The following is a 21,916-nucleotide window of genomic DNA, read 5'->3' as shown; positions in this document are numbered from 1 at the left end:
CGTTCCGGACGTCAGTGTGCGCCCAGGCGCTCAAAATTATCGGAGCTATCCATTACGTCCCTCATATCTTGAGTCGCCTTGGGTCCTAAAATTGTATAATACCGTACCATAAAACTAAGCAAGCAGGCATAAATTAGTTTGGGTAGTTAAAATAGAAATGAAAATATTATTCACCAGCCCGCAGCGGGAAAGAACTTGAACGCCGCTCACGATAATTGCCTGAAATGACTACATGGCGCGGACAACTGCGCGAAATTGCTGATGCAAGACCCTCAGTTACATGATAAACGAGTAAGTGATGGCATGGTACTCTAGGCTGGTTGTAGGAGAGCCATGAATGCAGCAAAGTCGGAGCGTCTTGCTCTGAACGCTGCATGTCGGTGCAAGAGCACAGCCAGAAGAGTACGGCGGGTCGAACGTTATGAGCAAGACACTTTGAATGGTACCCACAAAAGCTCTGTGCAACGACAGGCTCAAAATCCGTGCCAACGTACTTCTCACACAACAATGAAATAGTTGTATCCCAACATAATTTTGATAATGATGATGATAAACTTCAATAGGGTAAGCGAGCTTTGGCCAAAGAGCTCCTTTGAATATCATGAGAGGCTGTACGGAAGATGGGGTGGAATACCAATTTTTCACGCACTTTACGAAGACCTTTTCATGTTTCTCGTGATAAAACCAAAACCAAGAACAATATTGGAGGAAAGCCTTCACCTGTGTGAATCATGACAATATCGAGCCAATAGAAAAAAATTAGTCGCAGCGCTGATCAGCTCAAAGCAGTAGATTTAGGTAAACAAGTAAGAAAGAAAAGTTGGGAATAGTAGCGTAGGTTGGTTGCCCTATGATTTGCTTATCGAATTGCGAAGGGCACAACACAGAGCATCTAAAAAGGATGAGTCGGCTGCGGAGTCCATGCGCCTTTGAAACTGCAGGCGCCACCTAGGGACGGACTGAAGAACAGCTCAAATGAACGCAAGCGACTTTTAAAATATACAGGCACAAAAAGGAGGAAGTAGTGTTTCGTTGAAGAACTTCTTGCTGGGTGAGTTGGTGCATAGCTTTCTTGGGATGGCGTTGCGCACACGAACAAACATACACAGGAAGAGGCAGAAGACAGAAAGAGCGCAAACTATCAACTGTTTGCGCTCTTTCTGTCTTCTGCCTCTTCCTCTGTTTGTGTGTTCGTGTGCGCAACGCCATCCCAAGAAAAAATAGTGTTTCGTTATATGCATGCAACGAGACGGAAGGGTGACCAAACAGAAAAAGCAGAAGTTTGTGAACAATCGTTGAAAGAAGGGAATGGAAAGTAGCAAAGAAAGCATTTCAATCGGTCCACGCGATTGATGCGACGGATTTTTCGTTATTATTATAATTATAACGGACTACGACAGTGGACTAAAGTTATCAAGTCGTATGAAGCAGCGTCTGCGCTGACGGGTTCCCACCGTGCGAGGGAGTGGCGTCATCCAGTCCGTCAATCCCTGCGTGTCACGCAGTGCTCCCGCTCCACTCTCTTCCACGATGTTATATCTGCCTTCCCTCTGAAAAAATAAAAACGATTTTCCCTGTTTCCAATTTGACTCCAGCCAACGGGGGCTACAGAAGGGCAAACGTACGGACAGATTTTCTCAGCGTGGAGGTTGTAGTGCTAATGCACTACAAAAAAAAGGGGAAAAGAAAAGGGGAAGGAGTATCAATGATGAACAAAGTGTGGAATGAATGCAGGAAAAATATACATGTGTAAATATAGTATATAGTTAGGAGAAAGCACCGAGCATAGGTACCGCCAGTAAAGCAGGAAAGAAAAGGGAAGAATGAGATAGATCGAAAACTTTAGTGCCGGAAAAGAAGGGTTCCTGCATTGTTAGCAGAAGGGCTAAATATGAATACATGCGTCATTAGCAGATTCACCTTCTCTCTACCATACCTTAAAGGGGTGGAGACACCAAATTTTGAGGCTATAAAAAGCCTGTTATTGGATTCCTCTGTACACAAGGGCACTCACAGCCAGATATTGGACACAACAAACGTTTAAAAGATATTTTAATTCGGTTCCAAAGATTACCTAAATGCTCACTCTCACAATGGATGCCCATCGCTAGCGCAATCAACGCTGACGTCACAACAGGGGAAATATAACAGAAGTTTAGTGACGTCACATCAAAATACTGTGACGTAGATGAGCGGGACACAGCTAGCACAGCCGCAGCCATGAGGCACGAGTGACGAGCCGCGTGAGCGCAGCTGACGCACCAGCGAGCTTCATTTGCTGCGAGCCGCCACTCGTTCGGTTATTTTTCTGAACTTATTCCCGAACTAGCCAGGCTTACTGGAATTTCGCGAAGTGCTTCGCATCCTCACGCGAACCCGCGAAGGCGATATTAGCGTGCGATCGTGCTCGTGTTGGGACAACCGGACAACGACCGTCATGCCTTTGAGTTACTGTGCGGTGGACTTCTGCTCCAGCAAATCCGGAGACCCTGTGAGTTTTCACAAGTTCCCCCGGGACGATGCGCTAAGAAACGCCTGGATAGACTTTGTTCGTGCTACTGGGCGGCACTATTGGACGCCGGGGAGATCGAGCCTGCTTTGCTCTCTGCACTTCTGCTCGGACTCGTACGAGCACAAGTATGCGGCCAATTTCGGAATTCCGAAGAAGCGTTGTCTCATGCCCGGTGCCGTGCCGATGGTGTATCCCACTGCTGCACAACGTCTCCTGCTGCCTGTAAGCGGAGCAACAGCGCCAAAGCGTCAGGTTTGTATTACATCCGATTGTCTGCGGGCACCTTCATTGAGAGCGGCGGTAATGCTGGCGTATTGATGTTTTGCGCAGTGTGTAGCTGAGGTTGGCAGCGATGATGGTGGTCTCTGCGAGGAAGCGGCCATGGAAGAGCAATCTTCGAGCGCAGGTATTACTTTTCCGCAGATCAGTTTCGTTGTAAGCGTCAATCGCACTGTTATGTTCACTGTCGAAAAATGGAACTCAAAATCATAGAGACGGTCGTTGTTAACAAGTACGATTACCCATTCACCTACGTCGGCTAGACCACTTACAGAATAGTGCTGTGTCATTAATCTTAAAACTTATTGGCATGTTCAATGTGGCTCATGTGTGATTTGATGGGAAATATGGATGGAATTATCTGTACTCATGGAAATGAGTGAACAGTGCGCCTGATGGACCAATCACTAACGTGATAGTTGGAGGCATGTCACATACGGTGTGTGCTTTGTGTGTAAAACTTGCCTTCAAGACTTCTCTGATAATTATATTTTGGTCCAGCACTTGGTCATCATCTGGACATATCACCACCACGCGGAGCCACAGCGGGCATTGAGTGCAGTACACGCGATGCCCAGACTGAGTGCACTGTGCAAGTGTCAGTGAAGGCGACACAAGCTACAGTGCGTGCAGAAATGAAAAGTATTGGTGTGCAGACAGACAGTGCAACCCGGACTGTGGGTGAGTATGAAATCTCTCCGGGAAAATCTGGCGGTGGCTGTGTATTGTATACTACTTTTGCTCCTGACAGTACACATCTTCTTGTTTCTACTTTAATTCCATAATGTGTGCAAGAGAAGTATCAAGGGATGTGGACAATTTATTTCTGAATAGCTTTGGCCAGGGAGTGTGATTTAGTCGATTTTTTGAACAATCTGTGAACTGATGACTTTGATGGTAGGTTTTTTTATTGTAATGTGGCCATAGAGAGTACTGTTTTAGTGTGCAGTTCTCTCAAGCAACAGGCTTAGTGCAGATGTTTCTTTTTGCTGTGGAAAACTTTTTTTATAAGCAAGTGTTAAAGAAGTAGCACCACAACTGTAAAGTCATAAAATTTATTACCGTGAACTCTCCAGTATGTGGCAAGTAGCCTTGAGAGCTACTTGTGGCGATATGCGACGGCTGCTTTCCGCAACTTGATGGAAAGGGTAATGCCGCCTTGCCTGCTTCTGGCGAGCTGTGAGACACACCTCCCTTTCCACTCTGTTTATGAAAGCGGCTGCCACATATCACCACAAGTAGGGTTCGAGGCTATCTGTCACGCACTCCCATGTTCACGCTCATAAATTTCATGACTGTACTTGTTGCAAAATGCACGCTTTTCACAGAGCTGTTGTGCTCCTGCATTCTTCAGTATCAACATGTGCACATCCATAGCCCGCCTAACCTTCGATTCCAGAATGTCAAACCGAGTGTGATTTTGCGGACATTGTGCTCTCGGAGGACCAACAGCCGAGGTGCTCAACCCCACAGCCACCAACACCAGAGCCACCGGAGTTGTCACTGACTTTTGAGGATGACCCAATGGACATTACGTATGAGCCATCTTTGGAGAATTCGGCAGCGTAAGTGTGCCTCATGGCTCGAAGCTGATTTTTCTTTCCATGCATGGCTTACAGAATGCAAAATTTTTGGTCAAAATAGGTAGTTTAACTGTAAAAGTTTTTCGAGATATTCACTTCAGAAAGTTAATTTTCAAGTAGTACCTCTTAAAAACCTTGACATCTGAAGGAAAGGTGTGAAAGATGCTGCATGGAAACAAAGCAATTGTGTTAAATGGAACATACATTTGCTTTACAGTTCTCTTGTTGAACCACGTCCTCGCAAAATCATTGTGTTCGAGGAAAGCCTCCTGGACCTTGTGAAGTTTTGCAGGAAATGCCACCTTCCTGCACAGTCATCAGTAGAGGTATGGAAATACTTTTTGTCTTTTAGAGCAAACAGCAAGCTTTTCTGGAATGGACCTTTTTTGAGGGATGTCCTGTGTATGCGGCACACCTCTTCTCCCATCCATCATTGTTGTCACCCATGCCGTCCGTAAATGGGAAAGAGTTATGAAGCAAAATCTTCACTACGGGACTTCGTGCTTCGATCACTAGGTGCCCAGTTTTGACCTTCACCTGAGTTAGACGTCAGACTATGAAAAAGCGAGTGTTCATGAAAGCTGAGCGCGCATTTCTCTCAGACATCAGAGCTGGTCGGGTGTAAGAGTGTCGGTGCTCGCGACAAACTCTTGCTGCTCAGGAAGGCATTGACTAACGAGGGGGACTCTAGACCGAGCACGCTTCAGGGCACGTAGCAGACAAGCACTTCCTCAGACTTGAAGGCTTTTTGTATTGTGATTATTGGCAGGACGTTCTTGGCCGAGTAATCACACTTTGCAAAAAGTACAGTCATGTCCTCAGCGTTAGCGAGTAGTGTTCGCACCTTCTCGAACTTTTCACCTTTAGCTGTGGTCTCCGCGAATTGTTCGATTACTTTCCAGTAAGCAAGAACATCAGTGAGTGCTTGAAAAAATAGTACCTGCGCATGGGAATCACTGTGGCCAGTTGCTGAACTGGCAATCCAAGGGACGTGCAGGCAGCATGAAATTCACGGCATGCCCCCCTGGAGCCTGTAAGCATTGCTGATACATGAACAGCCAGTTCTCTCACAGCACTGAAAGATGGCATCTTCATAGACTCCATCAGAACAACGTTCAAAAGATGCCAAATTTCTCTTATGGGCACCGCGACCAATTCTCATCATGACTCGTAAAGTTCGGCAGTCATTTCCTGCATATACAATGCAGAGTCGAAGACTATCGCTGAAGCACTGCTACTTTGCATTTTTAACTGTAATTATGGTAAAGGTACTGGAAGGGAATTCGGTGTAGGGAATATGGTTTCTGCAGAAAGGAATGACCCCAAGGACAGTTCAGTGGGGCTGTGTTCCAGGTTGAGAAAAAAAGTAGTGTAGAACATTTCTTCATGTGAAAATGCCATTTTGTTTTTCAAGGTCAGTTAAAATTTGGGGTTTTTCTGTTTTCCACTTCAAACGAAAATGCCTCGAGGCTCATATTTTATGGTTTATCAGTAAATACCAAAAGTATGGAATCCTACTGATTTTCCCCCTAATGCAGTAGACACTCCAGTCACGCCGTATCACCTCACGCCTTTGCCTGCTCTTCAGCTTTTTCTGCCATCCGACGTCAAGGCATCCCCTGATGAAACCCCTGATCAGAATTTCCAGTCACCTTAGCCGCAGCCACCCCATAGCCAGCATCAAGAGCGTTCTTTAGCGATGAAAGTTTTTTTCCCAATGCAATAACCCTCTGGAATGCCTCACGCAACGACACAGTCCTTTTATGCAATGATTACAAACCATTTTGTCCGCCTCACTATGAATCATTCAACGACTTTCACTTGTGCAAACTGCTGCACATGCATTTTTTTCAGTATTTTGCTCGTCCTTTATCTGTCATTCCGTGGTCCTCTTCATGTTATTTTTTTAGTGCTTACAGTTTGCAGTGTTGTGTTCATTGTGCGTGTGTTTTTCTTATGCATGTATTTACACCAGTTGTACCCCTTACTTATATAATACTGTGGGGCCTTTATGGATAAAATAAATGAAATGAAACAGGAGGTGCAGCCCTTAAATTTTGGCACATATAGGGTACTGTATAGGTCCGTTTTCTTTCTTGCGCAGGTTTCTGGCTCCCTCGCTGTGGTCACGTCCACATGCCAAGATGGCCATATTTTGAGATGGCACAGCCAGCCAAAGAGGAGGCGCTTTGCCATGGGGAACCTTGCTCTGGCCGCTGCAATTTTATTCACAGGCGCAAGCCCAACACAAGTACTGCGGCTCTTCAAGAGTGCTGGAATTGCATGCTTTAGTAAGCGCACATACGATCGCCTGCAAAGGGACATTTTGATTCCTGCTGTGCACAAGGTGAGCATGGTTTTTCTGGAAATGTTTCTGTGTCGACCAATACATCCTAAACACTAAGATGGGCATGTGACTAATTATGAAAATAAATTTCTGAAGTGAGTCAACGCCCAGTCCTGAGAAAATGGACAATCCTACGTAGTACTACTATACCGATTAGTGCATTTGTATTGTTAAATGCATTGCTTCGACATTCTCGCTTCGTTTCCTTTTTTTTTTTGCCTTACTTCTGGGCCTGCAACACTCTCTATATATTTATTATATATATAATTTTATTTCAGCTGTGGGAACGTGAACAGCAGTCTTTGGTGAACTGTGTGAGCAGGACTGGAGCCCAGTTGGCAGGTGACAGCCGCGCAGATTCCCCTGGCTACAGTGCTAAATACGGCACATACTCACTGCTGGACACTTCATTGAATCGTATAATTGACATGCAGCTTGTACAGGTAAGAGCTCTTTTTGGTTTTCACACGTACAGTATGTTGGCTCCGATCAGATTAATTTTTTCTTTCCCTCGACCTCCCGTTGCAGTCCAATGAAGTTTCCAGCAGTGGTGCCATGGAATTAGAAGGCCTCAAGAGGGCACTGAAGGGCCTTGATGACAACAATGTCCGTGTGCTCGAGATAGTCACCGACAGGCACACTCAGGTGCGCAGCCACATGCGACAGCACCGGCCAGATATTCCCCACTACATTGATGCTTGGCATGTTGCTAAAGGTTAGCAGGGCTTTTTTCTTCTTCTCAGCGCTGGAAAATTGTTCGTGCCATATTTAGGCATAGCTAATGTTGCTCACAAAACCTCTCATCAGTATTTTTCATCCCTGTTTTTTCGAACGAGTTGCTTTGCTGCCACCATGAACCATATCAAGCCAGCCAGCAGATGAGAGAGAGGTTGTTATATTAGCAGAGTAGGGAGCTTTTACAGGCATAAGTGCTCCTTCCTTATTGTTCTATCTACAACCACTGTCTTGTAAACTGCAAAATGGGCAGCCCTACAGCTACAAAAGAGTACAGAGGTGAGCACACTTGTCTAGAGGGAAGCTTGAGCCGAGCTCTGCACCAGAAAGAAATGGAAATTTTAAAGTATAAACTGAGTTTTAGAAATAACCCTTGTACTTGAAGCACAGCCAGAGAGATAAAAACCGTTCAGTCACATGCCCTTATTGTCTAGCCAAACAGATGAAATAAAATCATTGTTCATTTGCTCCACTGTACGCTGCTCGAACGCTCCAGACAAGTGTGCTTACCTCTATGCATCTACAATTTCTGATCGCTGCAGACTTAGCCCTGCTGTTCAGTGCATGTAGAGTGGTCATATTGTGCATACATATTGTATGCGTATATCGTATGTTCATTTTCAGGTCTGTACTGTTCTAGCGCTAAAATCCCTGGTCCCATATTTCGCCAGTGTTAGTCTATGGCATCTGGCAGGCTAAAGGCAGCCTGCTTGCAAGCCAGCCAGCCAGACAGTATCCTATCTAAGATATCGCCGACGTTTGTCTGAAACCTCTGGCAGACTGGTGGCACGAAGGCAGGCTGCCTTGGGTGGGTTTTGGTTCTTAACCAGGAAAAGCAGTGCTAGCGCACCTAATTGACATTTGGTCACCTATGTAGATTGGCTGCCATTTTTTGTCCGTGCACGGTGCTATTGACTGCATTATTTTTTAGAGTATAAATCAAAGTAGTGTACTCATCATTTCACAAGACTACCTCTCAATTGCATGATGGCTTTTTCAGTGATGGGCAGAATAGTTGCCTAGTTTCCTAATTTCTTCTTTTTTTTACTCCAGGGCTGAAAAAGAAGCTGCACGCTGTCTCCCGGGCACGAGGCTGTGGTGTGATAGAAGAGTGGCTGACTTCTATCATCAATCACCTCTATTTTTCCGTGAAGATTGCTGCTAGGAGACAACAGACTGCTGCAGAAAGGGGCGAGCTCGCGGTAGCCATCTGGCGGTCACTCCTCAACCACGTGCAGAACAAGCACTGTGGCCACAGTGAGGAGTATGCCAACTGCGAGCATGGAGACCTCTTACCCAGGAAGTGGATTTTTTCAGGTACTTCTATCGAACCTGTTAACTTGCCATTTGTATCAAAGGGATATCTTTCAGTGCTATTACGCAGGACGAATAACTCTTATCAGTTACTAATGACACTTTCAAACTTGATGATAGTTCGGTTGATGCATTGAAAGCAAGAAGAGTGCATGCCTGCTCATTGCTCTACTCTTCATTATTTATTGTTACACTAACCCTTCAGAAGGTTTCTTCTTGCATTTATGTTGTATCCTTGAATTTTATGCCGCCAGGTACTGATGCCTTTGAGAAGCTGCGTGGCGTGGTTGAAAACCATCGCCTGCTTGCGGATATCAAGCAGGTGTCACCAGCTTGCCAGACTTCAAGTCTGGAGTCATTCCATTCCCTACTGAATCGGTTTGCTCCAAAGAGTTACACATTTTCCTTTCATGGAATGCTCGCAAGGTATGAAGATATCAGTTTCTTCATATACGCCTCAACAGTACATTGGTGCAATTGTGTGCTAAATATCATAAACCGCCAGACTTGTGTGTTCAGTGCACCTGCATTGCTGTACAAGTCAACACTTTGTTGTTCATGCATAGAGCTATCACTATCTATTTACCAAAGTTAGGGCGGACAGTATACACAAGATTTCTCATTGTGAAATTTGCAATCGTGGAAGTTGGTGTAGCTGTATATGAAATTAGTGCAACTCCATGTGACCGCAAGTTGGAAAATGCGACTAGGTATTCTGTACTGCACTTTTTCTTGGGTTTGCTACTGTGCCGATAACCCTCTTGCTTCATAGAATTCTTTTGGCTTCCCCTTTAACAATAAAGGACTTTCAATTTCATTGAATTCTGGAATAACATTCTCGCATGAATACCTGCAGTGACAGTCATGTCTGTTATAAAGAAGTCATAGAGATACTGCTTTACAGCACTACGAGGGTGATGAAAGAGTGAGCAGTGATTACTGAGAAACATGTTTTGTTCAAGATGCACCGATGCTGCAATAAGTTTATGGTCATGTGCAGCAGTAAAGCAACACACAAAAGAAAAAATTGGCTGGGATTTAGGACAGAAATGCACCGGGCTGAGGCACACAGCTCCGGGCTCTCCACAATGTATGATAAAGCATTTCATCGTGTTTTCCAAAAAAAGTGTTCAAAGGTTTGCTCTCCTTGCAGCGTGCATGTAGGCATGCTTTTTGCAAAACTGGGTGTAAAGTATCTTCTCCTTAGCAGTTGTGTAGGTTGTGGTGTGCACTTTTGATATTCGGCATCTCTTTGCACAGGTCAGAACTGGCTGCTCTGCACTACAATGAGAATGCGGACAGGGTGCAACGCAGGACTGCCATGGGAAGGCGTCAGTGGGCAGTGAAACACCCCAAAGCCAGGAAAGGCAACCCAGTGGCATGCCCAGTCAAAGAGCCTGCAACTTTTGGTGCGTATACAACTGCAGGAGGAAGGCAAAACTTGAATGCCTACAGTTAATACAGCATATCTAGCCCACTTTTTGCTGCAGATGCGTGCACCAAAGATTATACGAAAAATGATATTGCTTGCACTAGTAGCCTTGAAGCAGTTGTGGCATGCACAAGCTGCTTCCAGCGTTACTGTACACCAGGAGGGACCACGCAGGTTGACACCAGCACGGGCTGTCGTATACCATTTTTTTTGCTGAACTTACTGCTGTGTATAAGTTGCACCCATGTGTAAATGACAGCTTCGCAAAAAAATACGCACATTATTGCACTAGTGTACAGGACACACCTGTTCGCACATTCAGTAAGCACTGTAAAGACGCATTGGGAGAACTTTTTCCAAGAGATTGCAATAAAAATATATGCTTCTGGCAGTTGCAGTATGCAGACATTCCTCAAACTGTGGCCCGCATGCCTGCAGTCACCCTTTTTCGTAAGCTTCATTGAGCGCATAATGTTGACATTTCATGGATGACATTTTTAAAAACTTTTCTTTCCGATCATGGTTACTGGCCGTGGTAAAAAATGTTGCTCAGTGTGGCGCCCACAGCTGAACACAACACTGTGCTATCATCATCTTTTTCAGAGGCAATTTCACCATACTCTAGACCAACCTATGGTTCACTGGGACTTTTGCAGCTCAGCTCTTTGCAAAGTGCAAGGTTTAAAGAGATGCACTTACTTTTCAGTGACGTGTTTAGAAAAGCTGCTTCTGTGCCTTGCAGCAGCGTATTGTTTCTCCAGGATACCAGAGGAGAGCAGGAAGCTTCAGCGTCATGTATTTTCAACTTGTAACAGCAATTTGGGTACTTTTAAACTAAATACCTACACTGCTGCCTTGGGTACGTAAAGAAAGCAGAGAGACAGCAGGAGAAACCCTCATACTTTGTTTTTTTAATCAAGTTTGATATGTTTTTTTCATTGCTTTCTGTGTGCTTGGTGCAGGTTATGTTGGGCATCTGCTGGAAATTGTGGATGAGCTGGTGGACAGTGGGAGTTTTGGTGCATCGCATTTGACAACTTTGCCTTCACCACCGCCACCACTTACAAGCGCTTTTGGGGCAGTGGACAAGGCAGCGCTCGTGCGGAACCACCTTTCAAGGTTTGAGTCGGATGAAGGTCGAGCTAGGCGCATGGAACGCACCAGTGATGAGGCTGCATGATGAGTCACACACTGGCACATCCATGGTGGTGGCAATCTGTGCCAGCAACTTCCCACAGGTTGTGTTGAGGAAGCTTGTTTATATTGCCACGTATCATTGTAGCGTCCGTTCGTTTGCGCAAGGCCGCACAAAAGGGGTGTTATCATTTTTGTTCGTGACACGAGAAGCGACCGGACTAATCTCGATTGATCACAGCCATGAACAGCTGCATCTACTTGTTTCTAGATTACTCTAGATGATCTCGACCTGTTATCTCGAAGTTTCCTTGCTGGCTTTAAATTGAATGATGCCGCGAGCAGTGGGCATTCGTAGTTCGACGATTGACGAGCACGCTTGTTGCTTACGCCGCCACCCAGTGATTCAGTTCTTTTGCGGGCGCAAGTCAGCCCAAATAAAGAGCTTCATTTGCAAGTATTTCCGGTGTCTTCCTGACCGCTGGACTGCCGTCACTACAACGTGACATCTGGTGGAGGTGCGGGGTAGCCTTCCATGTTCCGGGCACCCCCTACAAGTCGTGATGCCAGCCCTCTGAGTCATCAACCGCAGGACCTGAGTCCAGTCCACCGCGCAAGCCGACGCCTGCAAGGGGACGCACCTGAGTTCAGGATTCTGCCGGACCCTACCCGGAAGCGAAAGCCAGCAGAAACGTCTGCCATGAGCTTGCCCCAGACAATGACTCCAATCATCCTTCAGCAGCCCCGGGTGCCACCAACCTTCGACGCTTCGCCTGGCGCCGACCCCGAAGAATGGCTGGAATAGTTCGACCGTGTGGCTGTCTTCAACAACTGTGATGATGCTGCGAAACTTAGGTACGTCTTCTTCACCTTGGAAGGACCAGCAAGAATCTGGTTTGAGAATGAGGAAGCTAGCCTCACGAACTGGGAAACCTTCAAGGAGCAGCTTCTGAAGGTCTTCACGAACGTCGTACGAAAGGAGAGAGCCCAGCAGCTGCTACAGTCTCGCATAGAACATCCAAACGAGACCGTTGCAATGTACACTGAGGAGATGAAGCGTCTCTTCCGGCGTGCCGACGCAGACACGAAAGAAGAAGAAAAAGTAAAGCTTCTTATGCGAGCAGTCAAAGAGCAACTCTTTGCCGGCCTCGTCCGGAACCCACCGAAAACCGTCGCGGAATTTGTAGAAGAGGCATCCACGATGGAAAAAACTCTTGATGCCCGAGCCCGCCAGTATGACCGCCAGCAGCGCATTTTGTCAGCAAGCTGCCTGGACACCGCTAACAACAATGACCTGCGGGAGGTTATACGTCAAGTTGTGCGTGAAGAGCTCCGACGATTGCTGCCAATGGGAACGCAGCCGCAGCTTACTTCGCTCAGTGACGTCATCCGGGGTGAAGTTCAGCAGGCCTTGGGAGTGACGCCATCATCCACGCAGCCTCTGCAGCCCCCAGCCATGACTTACACCGCAGCAGTGCGCCATCCTGCACCTCGACGACGGGACCCAAGCCCCTATCGCTCACAGCCAGCTGCATTGGACCGCCGCCCTCTCGCCCCAACCCGCCCGTCCTACGAGCGCCGCACACAGACGAGGAAATGCGACGAGTGGAGAACTCCCGACCAGCGCCGTCCACTATGCTTCCACTGTGGCGAAGCTGGTCACAGTCTCCGGCACTGCCCATACAGAAGACTGGGCATCCGAGGGTTCTCTTACGACGCTCCACAACCCCGACCTGGCCAGCGACCAGCCGAAATAGAGGAGTTTTTTGCGTCGGGAAGGATGCTCATCGCCGAGCCGCCTATCACGTTCCCCGTCGCCATCTTTACCGCGCTTTGTATCTCCTAACCGAGGTTAGGCGGTGCGTGGGCGCTCCCACAGCCCCCGAAGGTTAAACTGAATAAAGCAGCCTCTGGAGGTGAGGTTGCTTCTAAGCGCAAGGGCAAAGATCCTCCACCGACGACACCTCCGACGGCAACTTCGATGACAACACCGACGACGACGCGGCCAGACTTGACGCCTTTACCGCTGCCCATAGAAGTAACGTCGGAGTACGCCCACCGCAGCCTCACTACCCGACGAAGCCGAGATCGTACACCGAAGACCACGTGTAGCACAAAAATGCGAACAAGTGACCTTGAAGTTACGGTCGACGGTCACGCGGTTACTGCTTTGGTCGACACAGGAGCTGACTACTCCGTCATGAGCGGTCCATTCGCTGTCCGACTCAGGAAAGTGACAACTTGGGATGGCCCGCTGATCCGCACTGCAGGTGGTAACCTTATTACGCCGTCAGGACGCTGCGCCGCGAGAGTTACAGTAAATGGGCAAACCTATGCTACAACCTTCCTGGTCCTACAGAAATGCTCGCGAGACGTGATTTTGGGAATGGACTACCTGAATAAACATCGGGCGATCATCGACCACTAGAAGCGGCGAGTGGTGTCGGCACGGAGGCTACCTGCTTATCCTTCATTCGTGACCACACTTCTAGCCTCCAATTTCTTGTGGACACCGGGGCAGAGGTGAGCGTTTTACCCCGCACCCTTACATCGTCACCCTCCACCATTCTGGCCCACAGCTCCAAGCTGCCAATCTCACCCCACCGCTGTGTATGAAGGACATGCCCTCGCACTAAATTTGGGCCTCCGACGTGTATTTTGGTGAGTTTTCCTGGTTGCGGACGTGTGCTATTCAATCTTATGAGCTCATTTCCTGTGCCACTACAATGTGCTGGTCAACATGCACTGCAAGCGTCTCGTGGACGTCATGACGAACCTCACTGTTCAGGACCTCTATCTTCGAGGACCGCTTGCCTCTATGCCCAGCATACCCCAGTCGGCCTTTGAGACCATCCTGGACAAATACCCATCCCTGCTCTGCCCATCCTACTTCTTACTGCCCGTCCAGCACCAGGTCACGCACCACATTGGGACCACCGGCCTGCCTGCACACGCTTGACCTCGGCGCCTTGCTCCAGACCGGTTACAGATTGCCCGCAACAAGTTTGAGCCCATGCTTGAACTCAGCATTATCCGACCCTCCCCTAGACCCTGAGCATCACCTCTCCACATGGTACTGAAGAAATCACCGGGGGCTGGCAGCCATGTGGTGGTTACCACGCTCTCAACAACGCAACAGTTCCGGACCGTTACCCATACCTCACATCTCGGATTTCACAGCATTGTTGTATGGCGCCACCATTTTCTCTAAAATTTACCTGGTCAAAGCCTACCACCAAATCCCTGTGGAACCATCTGACGTACCCAAAACTGCCTTCATTACACCCTTCGGCCTTTTTGAATATATCCACATGCCCTTCAGCCTCTGTAACTCAGGACAAACATATCAACGCTTTGTGGACACCGTCATTCGGGGTCTTCCCTTCTGCATGTCTTACATCAATGATCTCCTGGTCTTCAGCGGCAATGCTGAACAGCACTTGCAACACCTCTGGCAGCTTTTCCAGCGTCTTTCTAAATATGGCCTCATCATCAACAGAGCCAAGTGTGGCTTTGGCAATTTGGAGCTCGACTTCCTCGGCCACCGCGTTCACCATTCGAGTATCCGTCTTCTTCCATCCAAAGTCAAGGCCATTCAAGAATTGCCGCAGCCTACTTCAATTCACAAACTCCGTGAATTTCTTGGTCGTATCAGTTTTTATCGCCCATTTATCCCTCACTGTGCAGCCCTCCTCAAACAATTGATAGGCATGCTTCAAGGCAAGAAAGCCAAGTCTGCACAACTTATGTGGTCTTCCGCCGCTCTAGAGTCTTTTGAAGTTGCCAAAGTGAAGCTATCCAGTGTCGCCCTCCTGGCCCATCCTCGTCCTGATGCACCCCTACACCTCATGACCGACACCGGCGTTGGAGTGACAGACATTGGCGTTGGACACCGGCGTTCAAGTTGTACTTCACCAGCTCGTGGATGGTGCCTGGAGCCCTCTATCCTTTCTCTCCCGGAAGTTTTCCCCTGCTGAAAGGTGCTAGAGTACATTTGGCTGTGAGCTTTTAGCCATCTGCATGTCCGTTCGGCATTTCAAGCACTTCCTGGAAGGTCGGCAGTTCCACATTGTCACCAACCATAAGCCACTCACTTTTGCCACCAAGTCGGAGAGCAGTAAATTTTCGCCACGTGAAATCCGCCATTTCTTGTACGTGACGGAATTTACGACAGACATCAGACATGTGCAAGGCCTTGACAACGCCCCGGCTGATGCACTGTCACTGCTTCCCTCACTTCTGCCACCTCGTCAGCCAACCTCGACTTTGCCGCTCTCACCACAGCACAGCACCAGGATGCGGAAATTAAGGACCTTCTCAAGGGCCCCAGCTGATTGGCTCTTCGTGAAGTTCTCCTCCCTTCGTGCCCCGTGCCCATCATTTGTGACACAGCGACAGGCACTCCCCGCCTGTTGGCCCCTTTGCGTTTCGTCACCTTGTTTTCAAAGCCCTACACAGCCTCTCCCATCCTGGATTTCGTGCCACGCAGCATCTCATTATGCAATGCATTATGCCTGGCATCAACAAAGACATGCGCTCCTGGGCCCGTACTTGCCTAGCACGTCAACAGTCTAAAGCACAGTGACACACGACATCTCCTTTCGACTTGGTCCCTCCGCCATCAGCACGTTTCGACAGTGGCCACATCGATATCTTGAGCCCTCGGCCACCTTCTACTGGATATTCCTATCTGCTTACGTGCATTGACCGTTTCATTCGCTGGCCTGAAGCTTTCCCTCTCCCCGATTCCACCTGTGGCACCATCGCCAGAACATTCGTCGCCGGCTGGGTGCCATGATACGGGGTTCCCTAGACTGTCACCGCTGACCGTGGCCTCCAATTTGAGTCTTCCCTTTTCAAGAATCTCATGGATCTACTCGGAACGTCTCAAATTCACACTACTGCTTACCATCCTATCGCCAACGGCTTGATTGAAAAGTTCCGCCATTTGCTAAAGACAGCCCTCAAAGCACAACTGGATACTACTCACTGGTTGGAGTAGTATCCTGTGGAGTAGCGTCCTGGTTGGACCCCCTCCTCGCTCATTGAACCTTTTGCACTACTGCCAATAAATCAGCCGATGTTTGCCCAGCCTCATATTGGTTGACGCGACAGTTTCATCCAGGAAACCAGGACACTGTGGGTGGTGATGTTTTTCAACTCCTATAATGGTTTGGTTTATGGGTCCCAAAGCGCCTCAGGCTATGAGGGACGCCGTAGCGAAGGGCTCCGGAAATTTCGACCACCTGGGGTTCTTTAACGTGCGCTGACATCGCACAGCACACGGGCCTCTAGAATTACGCCTCCATTGAAATGCGACCGCTGCGTCCAGGATTGAACCCGCATCTTTTGGGTCAGCAGCCAAGCGCCATAGCCACTGTGCTGCTGCAGCGGCTCTCCACTCCTATAATGCGCCCACGGAACGAGTATTCTTATGCACACTGAGGATGGAGGGCACAGGCATGACTATGACGAAAGGTGTCGTGCCATATGCAGCAGATGGACAAGGTGGCTGCTCAAGAAAGCAGTGATGCTGTCGAAACCTTGCAAAAGTGCAAGATAGGGAGGTGTTCGGTGCGTGACAAACTTTTGGGAGAATTTTTAAGAATATTGTATCCAAGTGCAATGTAGTCCCAGTACTTCTTGAACATATGCTATACTACTAAAATCATCCATCACCCACCAGCGATTTTATCAAGCTGTGGTCTTCTGGTGTGACCTTGGCAGGAAATGCGAAGAGGTTGAATGTGACATGAGAGTTAAGGGCTCTGCAGAAAAAAAAAATGACATCCAGCTGGACAGATGGGGCAGGTGTTAGTCCTGGTTGTCCCTCTTGTGAATGTCTTTTGCACAACCACTAGCTTGGATGCTACAAAGCTACTTGCTGTGCAACATGTCCTGCTGTATATGGCACACATGCAAGCTCTTGTTGCTTGCTTTTTATCAGCCTCATAGTTTGTGCCTATGTCACTATTTGCTTTGTCATTTTTTGTTTTGTGCATTGCTGCCAAGGGGTATCGAGCTATCAGTCAGTATTTAATGTTACAGATGTTTGTTTGCGTCAGGAGTTGGCACAACTTGTTACTGTGGGGGAAAATGAGTGGTCTATTCTGCTGTTACATTGATGTTGCTGTGACAAGATTGAGACCCCAAGAACTGTTCCGTTGCCTTTCTGTTCCTTTGCTTATGTCAGCATGTTATGGCTGGTATACCAAGATTATTGTTTAGTTCTACTCTTGTCGGATTAGTGTTTGAGATGGCTATTATTGTTATTTTGCTGAGGAAGACTGGCTGCACTTCATGTCACGCTTTGAGCTTCAAGCAAGTGCCATGTCACAGTGCCCTTTTTTTGTTGTTGTATGGGGTGACCAAGAAAAGTCTTGCTATTTTATTCCAGAAGTCAACACCAGTTTGGAAATAATTGCCTGAAAAGCAGTTGGGGTGTGTGTTGGAATATTGTCTAGCCAAAGCATTTGTTACATCCTCACAGTTAAACCAGTGATGAAGGTATATGGAGTTCTTGCTTGTGTGTATACTCTATTTCATACATAGCAGGCAACACTGCCAAAGCTAGTGTGCCTGTTCACACAGGCTAAGTCCGTGCTTAAAAAGTAATCTGCCATACAACCTAAGTGAACACAAGCATACAGGGTATGTCCGGAAAGTAATGCAATTTTATCTGTAGAAAAATATTTATTGAAGATATTGTTACAAATGTTTAAAATTCTGGAAAGTTCCCTTTGGCATCTATACATTTTTGCTTGCAAATCTGCCATGCACTGCACGCATCCTGGAAGGCGTCGACAGGAACCTCGTTTAGAGCCTTTGTCACAGTGGTTTGGATCGCTTCGATGTTGCCAAAACGGACTCCTTTCAGGGCACTATTGAGTCTCAGCAACAGGAAAAGTCTACTGGAGCAAGGTCAGGACTATAGGGGGGCTGGGGCAGCATCGCCAAGTTGTGCTTGCCCAGGAACTCCCATACGCGCAGAGTAGTGTGGCTGGGAGTGTTGTTGGGATGCAACTGCCATGTATCAGCGATCTCCCTTTGCGCTTGCAGGACCCTTTTTCTCAGTCTCTCAAGCACACGCACGCAGTAGAGCGCTTTGACTGTTTGTCCTCAGGGTACAAATTCTTTGTGAACCACACCCTTGGCGTCCAAAAAGACAATTAGTATTGTTTTCGTTTTCGACTTCTCATTCTTGCCTTCTTGGGGCAAGGGGATTTGTGTTCGCGTGCAGATGCCATCGCATGTCGTGACACAGCACTATCAGTAGGTACATGGAATCAGCGATCCTGACACTCCCAGAGCTTGGGGCAGACTGCGCAGTGATGAAAAGTTGAAAGTCCCCCCGCCTAACCCAACCAATCCGAGCGCAGTAGGGCTGATAGCAGAGCTAGAAAAAAATACTTGCATTACTTTCCGGACACACCTTGTATATCGTTGCGAGAAGCCTAAGGTGCCGTGACTGGCCACATTTTCATCCTGCGACTCATCAAGGCTTCGAGAAGTAAACTTGCACGTGGCGGTATGATACGTGGTTGGTAGGTGTGAGGATTGTGTGAGATTGCAGGTTGTATTTAACACAAACACTAAAGGTATAAGCAATAAACGAGGTGGCTTTTATAGGAAAGGAAACCAATTTCAGTATGGGCGTGAACAAAAAAGGAAAGAAACAAGAGAGCAACGCAACAACACACGGTAGAAGACTTGGACCTTGACGCGGTTCGGTGGCCGGCCTCTGTGCGAAGACGTTGTGGTCGTGGCGGCGGACAAGGCGAATGAGCATGGCAGGGCCAGGCAGGCCAGTGCGAAACAACAGACAAAAATTCACCGCTCCTATCCCTGGGTGTATCAGGACTGGCACGATCAACTGGGTCGCACACACGGGGGGAACAGAACAAAATCCTTGCGACAAATACAGGAAAAAGAAAGTCAAAAAGGAAAGGCACACTACTTGTCTCTCATGCGAGCATCGAGCGGGGAGGACTGGCTGGGTGTCGGGCAGTCAGGCAGTCTCTGGGCGTTCCAGTGTCGATGCACTGTTGCGGGCGTTTCCCCATTGGCCTTCAGCGCTACTGCAGCGTCAGCGGGCTCCCAGCACGGTTCCCAGGTCTGGTATCCCGGAAAGGCCACGTAGGCGCCAGCGGCGGCCTGTGTGGAGCAGCTGACGGATGGACGGAGAAGAGTGGCGCCTGGGCCTGGTGGTTGAGGCTCTCGACGATGGATGTCCGGGTCTGGTGGCCCGGACGTCTGCGGCTGAGGCCCAAGCCCGGAACTCGGGCAGCCAGCAGAACTCGTCCACGTCCGTCGCCCACCGCGCTCTTCTCTTCTCTGCCACGTAATCCTCTTCTACCTGTCCCGGCGTTCCCCTCCGCACGCGCTCCTCGTGCTTCTTCGTCTTCTGCCCCACAACCGACGCTGGGTGGCGCTATCTCCTTACAGAAGGACCCCTCTTCGGAAGTTTTTTCCAAGGGAAAAAACTCAACTTCAGGAGAGCGACCCCAGACGCGTTCGACGATCGCACCACAGCACACCACACCACAGCGCGCACACTACACGCCACACACAATACGACGGTTGTCAATGTTCAAAGCGTACACAGACAATCGCACACACAACACAGAGAGTATATGAAAAGTCAACGTAAAGTAAAGCGTCCATAGAGGCTGAAGAAACACGCAAGGCATAAAAAGTAGGTAGCCGACACTCAAAAGCAAACATGAGCAAACAAAGACAATGGCAACAAGAACAGGTGTGGGCTACATTCTTCCGTATTCCATTCTTCACATCAAACCACTTCACCGTCCCGAGAACTCTTTCAGCTAGTACTTCTGTTTTCCTTTGTGAAACCAGTTTCTCCAAACCGACCTCGGTCTCCACCATGATTTTAAATGTTCCCGTCCTACGGCGTTATTTACCCTGTTCTCCCTTGCCTTCGACACAGTTCGTTGACGCATATCACACGATCTGACATAACTTTTAATGTCAGCCTGTACACCGGGGCAATAAAACTCACTGAGCACCTTAGCAATCGTTTTGTGTATGACCGGATAACCGGATAATGCGCTGTCATGCGCCGACATGAGGATTTGCGTGCGTAAGCACTTCGGTACCACCGCTTGTTCAACGACTCGGCCGGGACACACTTGGTATGTTCGGAAAAGAACTGTCATCTGTACCAAAAGAGTGGGCGGTCTGTCCCTTGCCACGAAATATTTGCCCCAACTTCCTGCGACACACCTCTAAGGTCGGGTCTTCTTCCTGTTTGAGGCGAAACTCCGGCCGTGACAAGTGGAGTGTGTTCAGAGTGGGGCTTTTACTACTCTCTGAAACCTTTGCTGTCACCGTAAGGGAAGGAACATCGACCGAACTCGTCATGGCAAGGGAAACTGCCTGATCAGTTAGAACTGGCGGGTCGACCGAGAATGGAGGTTTAGCGCCAGGGACATTGCCTATTATGATGTCGTACAGGGGTGTAGACAAGCACCGCGCGATGGCCTTACCCGAGAAGTATGGTGAAGAAATCACCACCTCCGCTTACGGAACTTCTACCCGGGTCCCATTGCGGCTGAGGCCCAAGCCCGGAGCTCGGGGAGCCAGCAGAACTCGTCCACGTCCGTCGCCCACCGTGCTCTTCTCTGCCACGTAATCCTCTTCCACCTGGCCCGGCGTACCCCTCCGCACGCGCTCCTCGTGTTTCTTGAAGTTGAAGTTGTTGAAGTTGAAGTTTATTCGTCTTCTCCTCACAAACGACGCTGGGTGGCGCTATCTCCTTACAGTAGGGTAAACGGCTTCTACTAAGTTCGCGCCCATAAAGTAGTCCACACACAGTTAAGTTACAGCCAGAGGGCCCAGACACTGAGTGCCTCGTAGCTTTGACGGTGATTTCAATGCTACCACATCTTTTGATAGCGGTTTTTATCCATACACTCACCAGTTTCTAGATCGACAAATGATACATGGCGGAGTAATGTGGTTTAGTGGATGCACTGCTTCCGCGGCCTCCGCAGTGTTGTCTGCTATGTGTAAAACGGAGCATAAAAGTTGTGGGACAATCAGTATCAGGCATGCTTGGACGTGTTGCATGGAGCCCATTTTTTGTTATTTGCGAGCACCAAATCAGCAATGTGGATGCATTGCAATGCAGCAAGAGCAATGACAAACAGTTGCTGTCACACGTTGCTGTTTCACAGTGTGTCGGAAAACCTCCGTCTCAACTTCCTGGTTGTGGATGCATTGCAATGCGGCAAGAGCACAGGTTGCTGTCACGCGTTGCTGTTTGACAGTGTGTGGGATAACCTCTGTCTCAACTTCCGAGTGTATGAGTTGGAATTATTTCATCATAAACCTGGAAATGTACGGCTATGTGGCCACATGTATGGCTGCTGTTATTTTCTATGGCTGCCTTCAAGACCTTACCATGCAGCCTATGTGCCTAGCTGCAGCAGGGTGCAACAGCTCTCTGAGCTTATGTAACAAATGCCTGGCAATGCATTCATTCACAACAATGTATCTAAAGGAATGGCATTATTGAAAGGCTTCTTAAAAGTGCGTGTCAAAGTCTCATACAGCAGATA

The 21,916-nt window shown here is 48.3% G+C and overlaps 2 protein-coding genes across 2 annotated transcripts; both read left to right on the top strand.

The window, feature by feature from the left end:
- The first annotated feature begins 1,942 nt into the window (after positions 1–1,942).
- LOC149328295 (uncharacterized) lies at positions 1,943–4,360 on the top strand. Its single transcript, XM_089558954.1, has 4 exons — positions 1,943–2,764; positions 2,843–2,918; positions 3,293–3,472; positions 4,191–4,360. Exons 1-4 carry the CDS (start codon positions 2,438–2,440, stop codon positions 4,358–4,360), a joined length of 753 nt encoding a protein of 250 aa, XP_089415080.1. The 5' UTR covers positions 1,943–2,437.
- A 2,182-nt stretch (positions 4,361–6,542) lies between these two features.
- On the top strand, positions 6,543–11,687 carry LOC149328294 (uncharacterized). Its single transcript, XM_089560261.1, has 7 exons — positions 6,543–6,721; positions 7,000–7,164; positions 7,250–7,436; positions 8,510–8,773; positions 9,025–9,196; positions 10,031–10,179; positions 11,165–11,687. The coding sequence occupies exons 1-7, from the start codon at positions 6,569–6,571 to the stop codon at positions 11,380–11,382; spliced, it is 1,308 nt and encodes a 435-aa protein (XP_089416387.1). The 5' UTR covers positions 6,543–6,568; the 3' UTR covers positions 11,383–11,687.
- Positions 11,688–21,916: the final 10,229 nt, after the last annotated feature.

The sequence above is a fragment of the Amblyomma mixtum genome, chromosome 9 (assembly GCF_055824585.1).
Source record: "Amblyomma mixtum isolate Tamu chromosome 9, ASM5582458v1, whole genome shotgun sequence".
Classification (NCBI taxonomy): domain Eukaryota; kingdom Metazoa; phylum Arthropoda; class Arachnida; order Ixodida; family Ixodidae; genus Amblyomma; species Amblyomma mixtum.
Note: the sequence above shows the minus strand (reverse complement) of the source record. Positions and strands in the feature narration are given on the sequence as shown.